Source organism: Rhagoletis zephyria, unplaced genomic scaffold, assembly GCF_001687245.7.
Source record: "Rhagoletis zephyria isolate East Lansing unplaced genomic scaffold, Rhagoletis_zephyria_1.1 Rzeph_scaffold_02934, whole genome shotgun sequence".
Classification (NCBI taxonomy): domain Eukaryota; kingdom Metazoa; phylum Arthropoda; class Insecta; order Diptera; family Tephritidae; genus Rhagoletis; species Rhagoletis zephyria.
This window is the reverse complement of record NW_016160018.1, coordinates 55,189-72,245: the sequence shown is the minus strand read 5'-3', so window position 1 is coordinate 72,245 and position 17,057 is coordinate 55,189. Positions and strand designations below refer to the sequence as shown.

Here is a 17,057-nt window from a genome sequence, read left to right as displayed (position 1 = left end):
CTAAATAGAGTTTTATTCGCGCAAACAGTGGAATTTTCGATTTTTTTTTTATTTAATTTTTATAATTTGCTTTTTTTGCTTGAAACTTTGTGCCTTTTAGCCTCGCGGCAACGGATACTGTAATTTCCTTTACTTAACTAATACCAGCGTTGTTGTTGTTAGTATGTCAAGAAAATTGCACTTTGTCAGTATTATAAAGCACGACTAGCAATTGTGACAGAGATTCGCTAAATTTGAAAAAAAAAAAACAACAACAAAAAAGAAAAAAGTTGAAACAAAATTGCACTAACTTAATACAACAACAAAGCAAATGTGCAAAGTTTTGTAATACCAAGCGTAACGAAAATTTTTGCGCTCATTTCTTGTAGTGTCATTGTTGTGTGAAAAGACTGTGAAGCGGACAATTCTGCGCGCCGCCTGTGCGGATTGTACTTATGTTGCAAAGACCATGTTGAATGATACTTAGGATGTTGTCACTTCTTTGGTTGGATTGATTGATTCGTGATTGATTAAGTGCACTAGAGTGTAGACACAAATTTTACTTCAAATACTAGTCCTTGGGGAAACAATTTAATAGGCGTTTAAATAAGATTCAACTGCTGCAGGCGCTCAACACTGGCTGTGGATTAAAAAAAAAAAACAACAAAATGAGGGTGACTCTCTTTATTTGCNAGAAAATCCCTAAAATAGTAAAAAAAAAAAAATGTTTGCCTATATTCTTCAATTCTCATTACGACCTTGTATGAGGTTAAAAATAAATGTAGTAACAGCCGCAGTTCAATGAAGTTTTGATGTATCGTCGTATAAACAAATTTTTTGTTGTCCCAAACTTCCTTATTAAAAAAAACGAAATACCGTTTCCTTGATGGGTTCGAAAATTATACTTTTAAATAAAAGAACTCTCCTTCTTGTTTCGCTCTACAATCGTTCATCGGTTTGGGCCGATACCGAAAAGAATCGCCGATTGCCTCTCTCCTTTGTGAGGTTGCGCCTGTTGTAGGTTCATGAAGGTGGTCCAAAATCATTAAAGTCGGTATTTTAATGCTCTCACCCCAAAGGATTGTTCTATATCGAAAAAAAATATATCCCCATTTTTTATTTTGAAATCAGATAGGGATCGCTCAAAGCGCTCAAAGTTTTTCATGTATTTTATATTACAGAATTCTTGAAAGTCAATATTTTTCGATCGGAAAACTCTGAATCTAATCGGGAGACTTCCAATAACACTACCCAACTGTTTATTTAATAATTTTTTAATACTAAAGATTTTTTATTTATCCCCCATTGCATTTTCTGACATTTTCTAGGGATTTTGGCGGACCCATAAAATATAGTTACTATGAAAAATTTTTCAAAGAAATAATGGGAATCTCCTGAAGAGAAACAAGGGGCGAAAAATATTGGTTTTCAAGAATTCTATACCATTTCTACGAAAAGCTGTTTTCCCCCATATAAGATATGTACATGGAAAATTTCAGCGCTTTCGCGACCTCTAAATATTCTTTGATTTCAAAATATAAAATAGGGGCATATTTTTTTCGGTAAAGAACAATCCTAGAGGGTGAGAGCATAAAAATTCCGACTTCACTTTTTTTACATGCATTTTTGGAACACCCCAATCTGTTTGTTTTTTGAACCAAGATAGTTTTGGTTTTATTTTTAACAAGCAACTACCCGGCGTGCTTCACTGCGCCTCAAAAGTATGTTTGTACATTTTGATACCCGTATTGTAATATTTCACTTATTTTATCAAATTATTTGAATACAATTATTCAAATAGCTGGCAACCCTCATCAAAAATATTTTCGGCAGTAAACTTTCCTAAACCTCTTCAGTTTGATACCCATATCTTATATTTTATAAATTAAATTAAATTAAAATTTTCAAACAGGTGGCAACCCTTAACAAAAAATACTTTCGGCTGCATACCTTCTTAAATCTCTTTCTTTTGGCAGCCATATTGCAATATTTTCCTTATCTTATCAATTTACTTAAACTGCAATTCTCAAACAGGTGCAACTCTCTAATTTTTTTTTCTATATTTTTGCCATATTGCAATACTTGCTTTATCTTATCAATTTACTTAAACTGCAGTTTTTAAACAGGTGGCAACTCAACTCTCTAGTTGTTTTCTTTCTACATTTTAAGTTAGACTTCTGACAAAGCATAGTTGAAAACTGCATTCAATTCCATGCATTAGTTTTCGAGTGATGCGCGTACAAACACACAGACTGGCAGGCAGACAAACAAAAATTCTAAATATTGTTGATTTGGTTTCTGTTGTTCAAATAAAGACCCCCTAATAGTAATTTTTCTTTAATATCTATAATGTACAGACATCGGCCTGTTACAATTTTATTATATAAATAGATTGCATACATTATTTAGTACATATGTATGTATAAACGGAAAAAAATCCGATATTACATCATAACCCAAGATATTAGTTATTAAAATTACCTTAAAGGAATCTTCTTTCCTTTTTTTCATTTGGCCGAAACTAAAAATACCCGGCCGGAAATTTTCTAGACAAATCCCTGATTCCGTCAGGAGCCTAACTAGATTTCTGTAATTAAAATTTTCTTGACGGGTATGAAATTCTATTTTGCAGATAACACGGTGCTACAAAAAAATGCATGAAATACACCCGAATTTATATGTGTGTATGTACCGGACGTGCAGATTTTTTGAGCAGTTTGGCTGACGAGTTCATCAATATTTAGTCAAAATTGATATATATGTACAATGGCTCTTAAGTAGAAAATTTATGTTTCATAAAATTTTAGTAAAATAGGCGTGGCAACGCCCACATATGTATATCATATATGCCTAACTCAAAAACTATTTGACCGGTCTTGATATACACATTGAGTTTGGCCTCCTTAAGCACCGTGTTGATGTTTTTTTTTTTAAATCGGACAAACCGTGCACCCCCTGAAATATAACTAGCCTAGTGTTTTTGAAATTACCTTTATGTGGGTGCAGCACGTTTTTTTTTGTCCGATTTTCAAAAAATTCAACACGGAGACCAAGCATAATGTGTATGTCAAATTTGGTCGAGATCGGTCAAGTAGTTTTTGAGATACGCATATATGTATGGCATATGTGGGTAGTGCCACACCCATTTTCCTGAAATTTTATGAAAAATAAATTTTTTGCTTAAGAGCCATTGTATATATCAATTTTGATGATCCCCTTAGCCACATCGCTCAAAAAATCGGCACGTCCGGTACATACACACATATAAATTCAAGGCCGTATTTTTGCTTAAATTGCTTAACTTCGACAATTTGTATGCAATTGCATTGGATAAAGTATCAGTTTATTCGAAAACAAATGTTCTTTTAGATATACATATACAACATAGAAACTTTTGAAATTAGCGATGATCAAAGTTCAAATAATGAAGGAAACTAGGGGCTCATTAAAATTTTACCGATGATAATTCCCTACAAGCTAAGTCTATATGTCATCGTTTTAAAGGTCTATCAATTCTATTTTCAAAACTTGTTCGATTTCTAAAATCGGATGGAAAACAGTCAAGCTATTAATAGATAACTGCATAAAGTACGAAAATAACCGCTTTTTTGTATAAAAAATGGAGGCTTCAGGAACTATACGGTACCTATTTTCATGTTGTACTCGACCATACCTACAACCTACACTAGGTTTTGTTTCGAGTGTATTTCATGACTTTTTTGTTTGTAGCACCGTGTAATCTGTTCCAGCGCTTAACAGATTTTCTTAAAAATGTGTTTACCCAATAGAATATGAACAAGCCCTAGCTTAGAAAAATTAATCACATATAATCACCTCTGGGCTGAACAGATTCTCTTAACAGCGGTTATTTCTCGTGGTGGCTGGATTGGCACTACCACGCAATATCTGGACTTGGGTAACCAGTTCCGATGATAATTAGATTTTCTCTAGTACCTTTACGTTGGCAGCGCCAGGACACTATCGATCTTGCAACAGCCTTAAAAGTGTATCTTCTTAGAGCCTGGACTGGCTCCAGAATAATAGTGTCCTTTGAGATTATCACTTTTGTATTGGGAAGATTTCCTTAACTGAGCTGCTTTTTAGTAGTGCCTGGGCTGGCAGTATCCTACAAAATCCTACCTAGAATAACCTATCCTGTTGCCAGCAACTTCTTTCTGACCAAAGTTTTCTTGACTCCGTCATGACAATCCATACAATAATAATAAACTTTCAGGGAACTGGGTATTTTTTCCGAAACTAAGCTTTCTGTACCAGAGGTTAGATTGGCTTTACTCATCAGAGATTTTCATTTCTGCAGCTGGAGAGATTCTCTCTGAAAAATCTATCCCTCTGAGTTCCTGGACTGTCTAGCACTCAACACAACTTGACTTAAGCAAATTCCAGGCAATGATTTCGTTATCACCATCAGAACACGTTCCAGCAAACGACTGCGACACACTGGTTAACGGTATATCTTGCATGATTAATCAGTCGTTTTGGAGCTATTCATTATTCGAACTTTTTATTTATCAAAAGTAAAGCTATTGAAATCTACCCCATTTGAGTTTTAATGATATTACAAAACCGTGTACAGTCCATGGCATTGGCAGGTCCTCTTTTATCCACTACTACTTTCATTCATTACGAAGAAACATTACAGGTCTTTTGCTCGAATGTCATTTAGGTCGTGCGCTTCTAGGCAGGGTGATCCTAGGAAGGGAAGTCTGGTTCTGGTGAGGGCTTCACTGTAGCATATAATTTGCTCTGCTGTTTCCGGTTCTTCGTGCTCTTTAATAGTTATTTTTTTACTTTTATTTAACTACTCCTTAAATAACAGTTATTTCTGATTTTTATTTTATAAAGCCAAAATAACAGTGAATTTTGATTTTTAAATTAAATGTTATAGATAACAATTATTTAAGACTTTTATTTATAAAAGTCATAAATAAAAATCAGTCCGCGATCTTCATCCTGATATAGTAGTTTCGGCTAACGGTGCCCCATGGCAGACCCAGGGCCGTCGAGAGCCTAACCAAGCTCCGGTGCATGTCGCGTTCATGGGCCCTCTTCAAATATAAACTCCATCCAGTAAAACAGCATTAGTTTAATTGTTCAATTCAAACCATCCATTTTATTTAAGATATACATATATATACTTATACTTGCACTTATGCTTACATTGATAGTTGGATTTGGTTAAATTAACTAGATTAAATATGTCATCAGAAATTTAATCAGTCGAAGAAACTCTTTCGGGGTTTTTGGTCGGCGAACATGGAAATTAGTGAGACGAAATTCATACTACGAGCCAGCCTGGACTCTAGTGTCAATGTTTCAGGACTTATTAAGCGATTTGACTCATGGTAGAAGATAAAAAATTCTTTACTCGAGACAACAGACTGAACAAACGCTCCACTGGAACAGAACAAAATATTCGTACTTAGTACTTCCGTCCATCAAATCCCAAACTTGCTACATGAACAGCGTTTGGATGGATGATTTCTTCTATTAAATCCATAGAAATGTCTACGCGATAAATCGCACAGAATGGAACTGCCTTTCCGCCGAGGTCTTTTTCCGTCAGATCATGATACTTTCACAAAAAATAAATTTGGCTGCAAGATAATTTTCGACCTCGAAACGCCTTGTCAAGCAGCCATGAGGACGTAGAAAACTACCTACTTTAATTGAGTTTCAGAATCGAATGAAGGTGCTTCTTCATGTGATTCGTCAAACTGTCGCTTCCTAATTTTGCGTATTTTCTCTGCGACGTATCTGTAATGCCTACACTGCCAACTACACATTCTTTAAGTATTAATGGTCATTGGTGCCTGCACGCTTTCAATTCATCAATCAGGCTCCATATGTTCTCTGTTTCCATGTCCAGTGTGGCATTTCCCGCTTGTAGGAAGAGATTTCGATGGTTGGTTGCCGTCAAAACTTTGAACCAAATGGGGGCCAGGAAGATACGCTCGAATGTCTGCATATACTTTACAATACCCTTCAGATTCATTAGCGTTGCTGGACTCGTATTCATAAGCTCGATTTTTTCAATTGCTTTTAGTAATCTTGGAATGTGAGCTGCGAAAGGTTTCATACGAACCGACCAACGTGTTTGTGACATGCTGTGCAAGGAAAATTTAATTCTCTGAGGGCTTACGCTAAAGATATTGTTCAATTTCTATATTATACCGAAAAATATGATGACTTCTATACAAAATTCAACTGCATGAACTCCACATAGAATTAAACTATGACAAGCACAAGCTGTGAATGTGGCCAGAGAGTTATTCTCAGAATATGACTCTGTGCTCCTTGTAAAGGCCGATCATATTATTGCCATTGTCATACCCTTGCCCACGATAGTCAGCCAGTAAAATGTTGTGCTTTTGTAGAGTGCTACAGATCAGCTCAGCGATAGCTTCGCCTGTTTTGAAGTTGCAGTCCAAAAACTTCACTAAACGTTCTTGGATTTCCCACTCACTTATCAGAGTTCTTGTCGAATCAATTCCAAAAGAGCAAGAACGTTTTCAAATAAAATTGTCATGACTGGGCATATGAAAGCTCAAATAAAGATGCCAGAACGTATTTAAAATAAGCTGTTTTAGTATGTAGACTTCAGCACGAAGTGAGTGTTTTTTTTTTATAACGCTTTTATCAACTTGCAATGTTGTGCGTCCAGAAACTTTCAATGTTGTGGATCCAGAAACTTTCAATGTTGTGTGTCCGACACCAAAGCAAAGCTTTGAAAAGTTCCTATAAAAAAGCATAGTGCATAGGGCGACAGCTGTAGTGAATAGGGCGAGGTGGATGACATCTAGATGTCGCCCTATGTACTACGTTTGCTACAGCGGAAATAGACGACACGCCGTTTCTTTATAATATTAATTGGTGTCGTTTGTATGTACATACATATGTAAATGCATGTGTGTGCACCTTTCTATTAATATCGTTGAATTATTTTAATATCTATTGCAAAATTTTATTCAGACAGGACTAAAAAGTAGAAAATAAATAATATAAAAAAAACTTTTTAATATACAACGCTTTTATAAATGGACTAAAAAGTAGAAAATAATACTTCTCAGTCCCATAGAATTTGTTTTGATAACTTTTGATTTTGAAATTTTAGCAAAAGTCATTATAAACAATCTATGAAATTGAAAATGAAAAGCGTGGGGCGCATGTAATACACTTGAATTGATATGAAAAGTAATATATGAATGTATGTATGTGGGTATATGAATAACGACCGCTTAAAATCGATTTCAAAGTTCTACTTTCGCTGTAGAAATTTTAGGTCTACGTTATGTAGTTTGACTATTGTCAATTAAATCGAATACTTTGTATTGCATGCGCTCCACGTTTTTCATTTTCAATTTCATAGATTGTTTATAATGACTTTTGCTAAAATTTCAATGTATATTAAAAAGTTTTTTTTTATATTATTTATTTTATAATGCTAATGTACATTTTATTTAAGATATTATTAACATAATCAAAATTGTTTGTACCAAGAATATATATTTTAATATCTGGTTATCTTCAATGCTGTTGGGCGATGCCGGGCCCGCAAATCCCTCCGGGACAAATGCCCGGCTGCCCCCCTCTCGCCAACCCTGGACAGGCTAATTAAGGGCGCTGGACCTAGGAATCCACTGTTCACTTTTATATAACTTTTTAGGGTTTATCGCATCTTCTTATTGTATGTACTTAAAAACATATCGCCAAAGTTCTAAATATTATTATTTCATCTGCAGGAATGGTATAAAGGTATCCACACACCTACGCGATTCTGTCGCAACGAATCCGCACCGTTTTTGATGTTACAGACATAACTGCTTCGAAAAAGCAAGTACGCACACATCTGTGCGATTTATCGCAGTAAAAACTGTCAATTTATAGTCAAACAAAAAATATTTTTCAACAAAATTATAATTCTTAACTTTTCTGCATCAAATTTGTTTTGTTTTCTTACGTTCAATTTTGTTTTAATATTGTAAAATCCTTCTATTGACCTTTTTCGTTCTAAAAGCGCGGCAGTCTGCGATATCGGCACGACAAAAAGAAGAACTGTGAATGTTCGAATAAATCGCTACAGCAGAATCGTATAAGTGTGTGGTTCCTTATTTAAAACTATGGTCGGCATTGTTGTAATTTTTGTCGGAACAGATTCCCACCGACAGAATCGCGTAGGTGTATGGATACCTTAAGTCGTAGTACAAAAGTAAGTCACTTTATATTTACCCAGTTTATGTCCAAAAGGTTCGCGGAGGTTCTTCTGCTACCCGTTATTAGTTTCGCAAGGTCTTTAGTTTAGATATGGTGGTGTTAAAGAGGCAAATTCTAACCACTATTCTGCAATTTCAAAATCGAGTGCCTTATTTAGAGGGGTTTTGGAGGTAGTGAGTGTATGTGCTGTGGAAACCGCCACTTTCGAAATTCAATAGAGTGATCAATATCCAAGACATATTTAACATCTAGTACCCGCAGTAGGAATGCAAGTCCCAAGTTCATTGCACATCTCTTTGCAGGGAGAACAAATACTTATGTACGACAAGGATTTACTATAAATAGTGAGCTCCTGTTGCAATATAGATGCCTATTTTGCAGTATCATTCACTGGTAGATACACGCTATTGACCTCGATGAGCCCTTGAACCGACTAAGCCGATTTGGTTCTTCAAAACTCATTCCCTTTATGCCGCGGGCAAAGGTTCTCCCCAGGAAATTCGCACACTGCTTAGAGTGCGCGAACGAGAACGTAAGAGCCCGAACTCTAAACTAAAATTTGAAACGATGAAGATTCCGATTTAACCTAATCATAGTAGACTTGGAGGCCAGCACTATACGCTGCCTGCGTTAGCTGACCGGGAAAGAACAAAGAGATTACCCCTACCTACGTAGCAGCTGAGGTCTCTACTCGGAAGACCTTTACACCAGTCAGCATTTCATCTGCCAAACCCCACGACCAATATTTTTTTTTTTTTAATTTTTTACCTCCTTAAATTATTAGCTTTTTTCATATAATTAAAGTTGCGGCCTTTTTTAATAAATTTAAAATCTAAAGAATTAGAATGAAACATGAAACAAAAAAATAAAATAAAATAAAAAAGTAAAGTAAAATATATAATTAAAATATAAAAATAATTTTTTTGGAACTTGCCTGATATTTCGCTATTTAAGGACGCTAATTTACTTAAAATGGCTGCTCAAAACAATCCCTTTAAATTAAATAACAATATTATGGAGTTTGAGAAAGTGGGCGAGGTACCGCCCACTTATAACTATACATATGAGTTTATCTCATTAAGTCTAACTAAGTATTCTATCGAAATTCTTAGAAATAGAGGTAAAACCACTCTGTTTATCATGTAAGGGTAGTATTCAGCAAGGTGAAGAAATATATTTAATATGTGCGCCGGGTATTTTATGTTCGGCTTCGCCCGAGCTTAGACTTTTTGACTTGTTCAATTTTAAAACCTCGAAAATACAATTAAGGCAGTTAACACGTTGGCTCGGATCAACGCTGCCGTCTGTTTATGCTTTGAGGGTGCGTTTATTTTGTTGCTGCCATATGAGCGATATAGCTAAGAAAAGAAATGTTAAACGAGCATTTCCTCTGCGTTATTTTCAATTGTTTCTGATCGTAACTATGCTCTTTTATAAATGCACATACTATACGTGATACCCGCTTTACCATTTTCTTCACTTAGCTTAGCTTGACTCGAATTAGTTCTTATCGTAGCTCCAACATAAACGCACGTTTGTGGAACCAACGGAAAGGGTATGAGATCTCGAGGTTATTATTGCCGCGGTTAGATTTATGAAACTCAAAATATCTTTTCATTTCTTTTCATACTTTTTTCTATAATCCTAATTAATTAAAATTTAATTCCTAATAAATATTTTAACCATTTTCTTTTTCAATTCAGGCATTTTAATTGTCCACTCTGAAACAACAAACGATGCCAAATCTGCTGCAAGCGCCGCTATACCAACTTCAGCATCAACGCTAAGTGAGGTCACGTCGCTAACGTCAACGCTAGCCAGTGTACCAACGACAGACGAAACTGCGAAAGATAAACGTCAAGTTGGCGCGAAAGATGAAGCTGTTTACGCAAATCATCGCTCCGACACTGCGGACGCTGATGATCCGGAAAATCCACAGGAAACTATTTATGGCCCGAAACCAACTCAATTCATTATACGTCCTATTGCACCGCATGAACACCAGCAGCATGAAGATCATCAGCCGCCACAGTTGCGCAATTATCCGGCGACAATACGACCACACAGCACACAGTTGTTGGAACAAAGTCAAGAGGTGAGTCGAGGTTGACATATGGCGACGAATTCGATGGCAATGTTGTTGCTGTTGCTGCTGTTGCTGCTTTTAAATTATACAGCACGCACTCATTGGTGACAATAACAACAATACAAATGTTAATTAGATAATTTGAAGTTTACAAAATGCGGCAGCAATGAAATTGTGGTTGTTTTTTTACTTCACTGTAAAGACGCTGCTGTCTTAGATAAAGATTTCAACCGTAAACGTACGACGAATAATTTTAACAGTTTTTCTAAATATCTTTTTGTTTTATTGAGTTGGAAAGGGTATAACAACTCATCTGTTGCATTGGCAGAGATTCATTCAATGATTGCAATGCCAGTTGGTCTCGGTGTGTATGTCTGTTTGTATGTGTGCGAGCTCAGCACCAGCAACAAAGTGCTTTGAAGCGCAAATTTGTACCCAGGTCGCTGTCGTGACTAGTTTTACTTGCACGATTCTTGATGTTAAGCGTTTCCATTAGTTTTGCCGCGCTCCACGTCTAAATACAATCAACATGTTGGCAAATCCGCTAAAACTTGCGAAGCTGCTTCACTAGAATAAACGAAGGTTTTTCTCCAGACTTAGTTGTTTATCCACACAAGTATATTATTATATAGTACACAGCATACATATTTGAGCGAGAAACGTTGGCGAAATTTACATAAAAAAGTCTTTATGATACTCGTATAATTGAGGAATTATGTTTTATGATTTTGCAGCCATTGTGTGCAATAATCCGGGAAAAAATGTAGTTTACTTAACTTCAGAACTAAGGGCGGTGTCTTAAGATTGGTACATTTGGACAGATTTGTACATTTTTTATATTGGGTTATTGGTGCAAAAAAAAGCAAATAAAATGGGACGACAATTTTTTGTTGCAATCACACGATTGTTACAATACCGCGCACTTCTATTAAAAACTTTGAAAAAAAAAACATTTTTTCCTCGTTGGGATAGAGCAAAATATTTGTGCACTCACATGATTGGTATAAGATTTGCACAAAATGTTGGGCAAATGCAAAATCGTGTGACACTGCCTTAAGCAGAAAGCCTACTTAAATAGTTAGTCTAAGAAATTTTTTTATTTATTTACTAGCAGATCCGACAGATGTTGTGCTTAGTTACTGGACCATAAAATGAAGAAAATAACATTAAAAATGATTTTTATTTAAAACTCACAGCTACATACTAACAATCAAATAAACGATTAGTTTTAGTTAATAATGGTATGAACTGTATGTAGTACCAAAAAAAAGCTGTAAGAGAAATTTACATACATAGATACTCAAAATTGATTCTGCGATTTGGAATTGAAAACGTTTAAAATGAAACAACAAATTATTTGGTACAATGGTAATAAGTGGGCTTTCCGTAGAAAAAAAAAGTTGTTAATCAGCCTCTTTATAGCAAAGTTATGACTGATTGATGTGGCACATGCCAATCCCCAGCCAATCCTTAAAAATTTCAGAACACCACTTCGAATTCTAATACATGCTTTTGAAATGTTTTACTTAAACTACATATTCAAACTCATTTTAGTTTTTATATAGTTGGCAACTCTGTCAAGGAATATCTGTGGGTTAAAGCTTTTTTAAATCACTTTTGCTTTATGATCATGTTATTATATTTTACTCAACCTACATGAATAGTAGAGCTACCCTTTCCAAAAATAGTTGCATTACCGAATTGTGATATTTTACCTAACTTACATACATTTTTAACTCATGTTAGTCACTCGTACAGTTCCTTTTTCACTAGTTCCGCACATTGCTGAGTCGAAGGATCAACTAAAGCGCTAAAGCCTCCATGTATTTGGGTGTATCCTTACAAATTATTAGAACAAGATTTTTAATAATGTTTATAAATTAGTAATTTTTTCACAATTTACGTATAAAGCTTTGATTAAGCTACCAATTATACGACCAACTCCACAGATCTGTAGCTTCGCCTTTGTGATTAATCTTTTAGTTGCAGATATACAAAGATATGAAATAGTAACACGAATCAATAGCAATTTATGGCATCGCTGCGCTGGCATTTAAAAAGGCTTACTTACATACATATACATATACTACATACTTGAAAATAAATGTACTTTAACAAATTCTCTGTCTTCTACATAACCTCAGTGGTATTAATAGTCTAATTTGATTTACTGATGAATTTGTTAATCAATTTAGCATTTGCTTTGCTTGTTTTAGGTGGGTCATATACGACGTGGTTTCGTACAAATACAAGGTTATGTCACTTTTGTCATGCTGAAAAGTACAGGATATTATTTTTATAGCATATAATTAATATTGAATGCCTTTGATTAAATCTAATAGCATTTAATTGAAATAAGCATTGAACTGCGAAATGAGGTTTGTCGCTTAAGTCTTTTGTTTGCTATCAGGCGCCTTTGGGGAACTGAGCTGATTGCATTAATGGTGCTATTGCAACACATAAAACAACTAAAATTCATTTTTGGTTTTCTAAATTTTTTCTATTATAAAAACTGCAGCTGTTCAATGTAGTTCACTGTTGCCTTATTAACAACTCACCTTGACCAAAACAACTCACTAAATGTACGCCAATTAAAATGATAACCTTTTCGGTTACTTTTTTTTAACATAATTCCCGCTTTAACTACGATATTTGCCTTAGGAAAGAAACACCTTCCGACGCGTATTTTCCTTGCGTGTCAGAAATGACAACAATTGTCAAAGTAAGTCACGACCACTTGTGTTTTTGGCAAGTAGCCAATGCGAAAACTGCTAAAGTACGAGTAATTATCTTCAAATGAAAGAGTTTATCCTAAGCGCAAATATAGTTGTAATAGCCGGCTTTATGTTACATCATAAATGCTACGAAAATGTAGTAATTTCTGTAATTTCCCTAAGTTTGGAAAACAAAGAAAAAATCCAAAAAGCAAAGCATGAACATGCGCAGCTCAAACAATAGTACCTTAAACAAGCTACAACTGCTGAGGAAAAATTCAAAGTACTAAATAAGTTGTATTAGGCGATGACTTAAACGCTGGAGTGAGACAATTGCTCAAATTGTGGGAATCAAAGCCGGAATTCACATACATACATACATGCATATGTAGGTAGTCATCCACAACCACGCAGTTTTTACACGAACCTTAATAATACGGTTGTTTTTGGGTCAAATGAAATGTACACTAGCGACCACTATGCTGGTACGTAGTTGGCATGAACAGTTCTCTGAATGCAGAGGATTTCAAAGAAACTGTTATGTAACAATGTACATACATACATATGTAGATGAGTACGCATCTACATACACATTTATTTATATGTGGACACTTAATGTCATATATATAACCACATTCTAAACTTTATTTACAATAGTTTCTAAATTTATTAACTTTACCTTTATTTTGTGCATATTTATATAAGTATACTTTTTTCTAGTCCATTACGTTTTTTTATTAATAATTTTTTAATTATTTTGCATTAAAATTGCATTAAAATTGCATTAGTGACAACGACTTGACGACAGAACTGCATTAACATACTTCGGACAAAGTTTTTTAAGTGCAACCTGAAAGATCTTTCGTATCCCAAGGTAAAGTCGCAATATATGCTCTGCTTTCTTAATACTAAAAGGACTCTTAACAGATGAATTACACGTTTCAATAGGTTCCATTTTACCGCAGTTGCAATATGAATCTTCGCCAAAGCCGGATATTACAGAAGATGAGCTTCGACATGTTATTGTGCTCAATACAAAGTGGCACTGTGTTTAAGATAATAATTTAAATATACTTTTTAATCTAAAAGATTTGGGATCATCCCGAAAATCTCCAAATAGTAGTCTATAAAACGATCCCAAAACAAAAACTCCGAAGACAAAAACATGAATGAAAGTTCCGAAAAAATTCTTAACTGCCCTAGAAAATCCTGAAACATTGATAAATTCTTGGATGTCCTTGCTTCCGTTGTCCACCCATGGGTGCCCAGTCGGAGGATCTTTCCACCAGAACATCATCATCCATGCCCACGATATGTCCAAGTAAGCGCTGTAGGTGTATTTTTATGTGCTTCACCATGTTAAATATTATAAAGTTCGTGCTGTACGACCTCGATTGGCAAAAACAGCAGGATATTTCTTTTTTGGATATGTATTCATAAGACCAAATTGCGCTAGACAGTTGGTGCAGCAAAACAGCAAGCATCTGAATCGGTAAGTGAAGTGATTCCACTTACGATGATAGAAGTAATTCAATCCGCAAAATCGATTGGAGATCGCAAAGCTTAGCTGGTCCAGATGACATTCCTTGAAATGTGGAAAAATCAAAAACTGGTACTGCTCCGAAAACTAGGAAAACCGTTAGGTATACCATCGTCTTATTGTCCTATTTTTCTCTCTGACACCATGCGTAAGCTACTAGAACACGTCGTACATAATCGCTATTGCTATTAGATTTCACTTAAAGCGCTGCGAGACTATCACTACAACAATATGGGTTCCGCAAGCAGAGGTCGACAACAGCAGCAATAGTGGTTTCAACCGCTACTGAAGCAATAGGAAAGCGATGGATAGGGAGACAAAACACTACTGTGAAATGGTAACATTGGATGTAAAAAACGCCTTCGATACTGCAGAACGGTCTAAATTTTAAAATAGCTCCAAAAACTGGCCATTCCATCTTACATTATTAACACCAAAAGAAGTCATCTCAGCGGTAGAGTTTTAGAATATCTCACGGATTCTGTTACTAGGAAGTATGCTATAACCGCAGGAGTACCACAGGTGCCCGTGTTAGGTCCGACGTTATTATGCATGACGGCGATCGATGCGGTGGCAAAATGGCTGATAAAATAAAAAACGGAGACAATCCTTATAAGTAGCCGAAAAAAACTGAGGCCGCAACGTCCAAAGTCGGCGGTTATACCCTTCAATCCTCACGTCAGCTGAAATACCTGCGGGTGATAATTGACGAAAGGCTCAATCTTTGCCCACACGCAGATTACGTTATAATCTGGCAGTTACTGCATAGGAAAAGGGTGCATCGATGAGAGATTGGCAGGAATGGGGAAACTCAACAAATACAAGGTGGACATATACGCTCATCCTTAATATTGAAAAATGGGCTAACCGAAAGCTTGGATAGTTAAACTTCCATTTCACGCCATCTTATACTAGTCACGGCTGCTTTAAAAAGTGCTTGAATCGCCTTGGCTTGAAAGATTCACCTCTGTTTCCAGAATACAATGCAGACAAAGTCGCTGAGCACATTCTATTTGCTTGCCCGCGCTTTGCCGCAAAAACACAAAGCATAGTTGCGCTATCAAAAGAGCCACTAAGGCCAGATAACTTAATCGATGCCATGCTAAGTTCGAAGCGAGCTTGCGGCGCGATGGTCGGGATTCACCAGGAGCTAAGACGTGCAACGAACGACGCCGTACCTATGAACGGACGCTAGAGAGAATATTTACAAATTAGGGGGGAAGGGACTAATAGGCCCGACATGTGTTGGTATAAAAGAACATGAGCGGAGTCAAGTATATGCAACTTTCAATGAACTGCATAAGGACAGTAACAGATTTAGAGCCTTGTGCTCAAACCACCTCTCGACGAAATACTTAACGGCAGTACAGGGCGGATCGATACTGGACGGTAGGAGGTTTAGTTCGGGTTAAAGGCCCACACTGACAAGGTATAGGCTTTTGGTGCTTCCTCCTCGTAAAAAAGTGGGTACAGCCGGTATCCGTCGTCTCCAAATGTCCTATTGGGATTTATTCTCGCTTCCTCGAGTGAATGTACGCTAGTCTCGTCCTTATATGTTTTATAGTTGGTGTTCGTTTTCCTCAAATTTGCACCTGTATGCTAACCAAAAGCATTGAGGTGTGTTCCGTATAAATACTTGCGGGTCCGGTCTTGAAACCAATTGACTTTAATTTTTGCTTTATTTGAGAATTAAAAAGCATGCAATAATTGGTATTGCATGCTCAAAGTAATAAAGGCCACGTTTTTTATGTCGTAAAGAGTTCACATTCTACATAAGAAGAGGATGGTTGCTTGGAAAAAACCAGTACATATTTACTTATTACATGTGAAATCTTACATTATTAGTAGTTGTTTAATGACATCAAAAAAAAAATGTTATACAAAAAACTGAAATATTAACGTTTTTTTCTGATCCGCTCTAACGGGAAGAACAAAAAGTCTTTCAACAGTCTTTAGAATAAGGGAAATCAGGTAGGATTTAGGCAAATAAAATTCGATTAGGAGTGAATACCCCGATAAAACCCTTTGAACGGTTCAAAGGACTCAATCACATACCGTTATGACTTCTCACTCTGGTGAAGCTGCGTTTGGACGTGTCAAGGATTATAAACAACTCAATTAGTTTTTAATATTTTGTGATGCTCGAAGAGCTACTCTTCCTCTGAAACTTGGAAATTCAGAAGATTCACTTCTTATCGCTATAACGAAGAACATAGACAACGTGTGAGAAGTTTTTGTCATTACTTTAAGAATTCCTTGGCATTTTGCTGAATATATATATATCGCTCATTTACATACATAAAACTGTCGTAACTCAAAAAATTTAATTTTAGAGCGCAATATGCAAAATTACTCGCTATATCATGCTACATATTGCCTAAACATTTCGTGCTAAAATCTGGTTTAGTGTGTGCATCTCTCATTCGGCATTTTAGGAGCAATTTCAAAATTTAAGAAAATCAAAAATTTAATTTTATTTAATGTTACGACAGTCTCTTGGTAAATG

General features: G+C 35.8%; 1 protein-coding gene across 1 annotated transcript in view; it reads left to right on the top strand.

Annotated features, from left to right (window-relative positions):
- The first annotated feature begins 6 nt into the window (after positions 1-6).
- Positions 7-17,057, top strand: part of LOC108368050 (bromodomain-containing protein 4) — a 31,466-nt gene continuing 14,415 nt past the window's right edge. Inside the window, exons 1-3 of the mRNA XM_017622799.1 lie at positions 7-119; positions 369-671; positions 9,902-10,306. Coding sequence (XP_017478288.1) covers positions 648-671; positions 9,902-10,306 — 429 coding nt within the window. The 5' untranslated portion in view covers positions 7-119; positions 369-647. The remainder of the gene's footprint in view (positions 120-368; positions 672-9,901; positions 10,307-17,057) is intronic.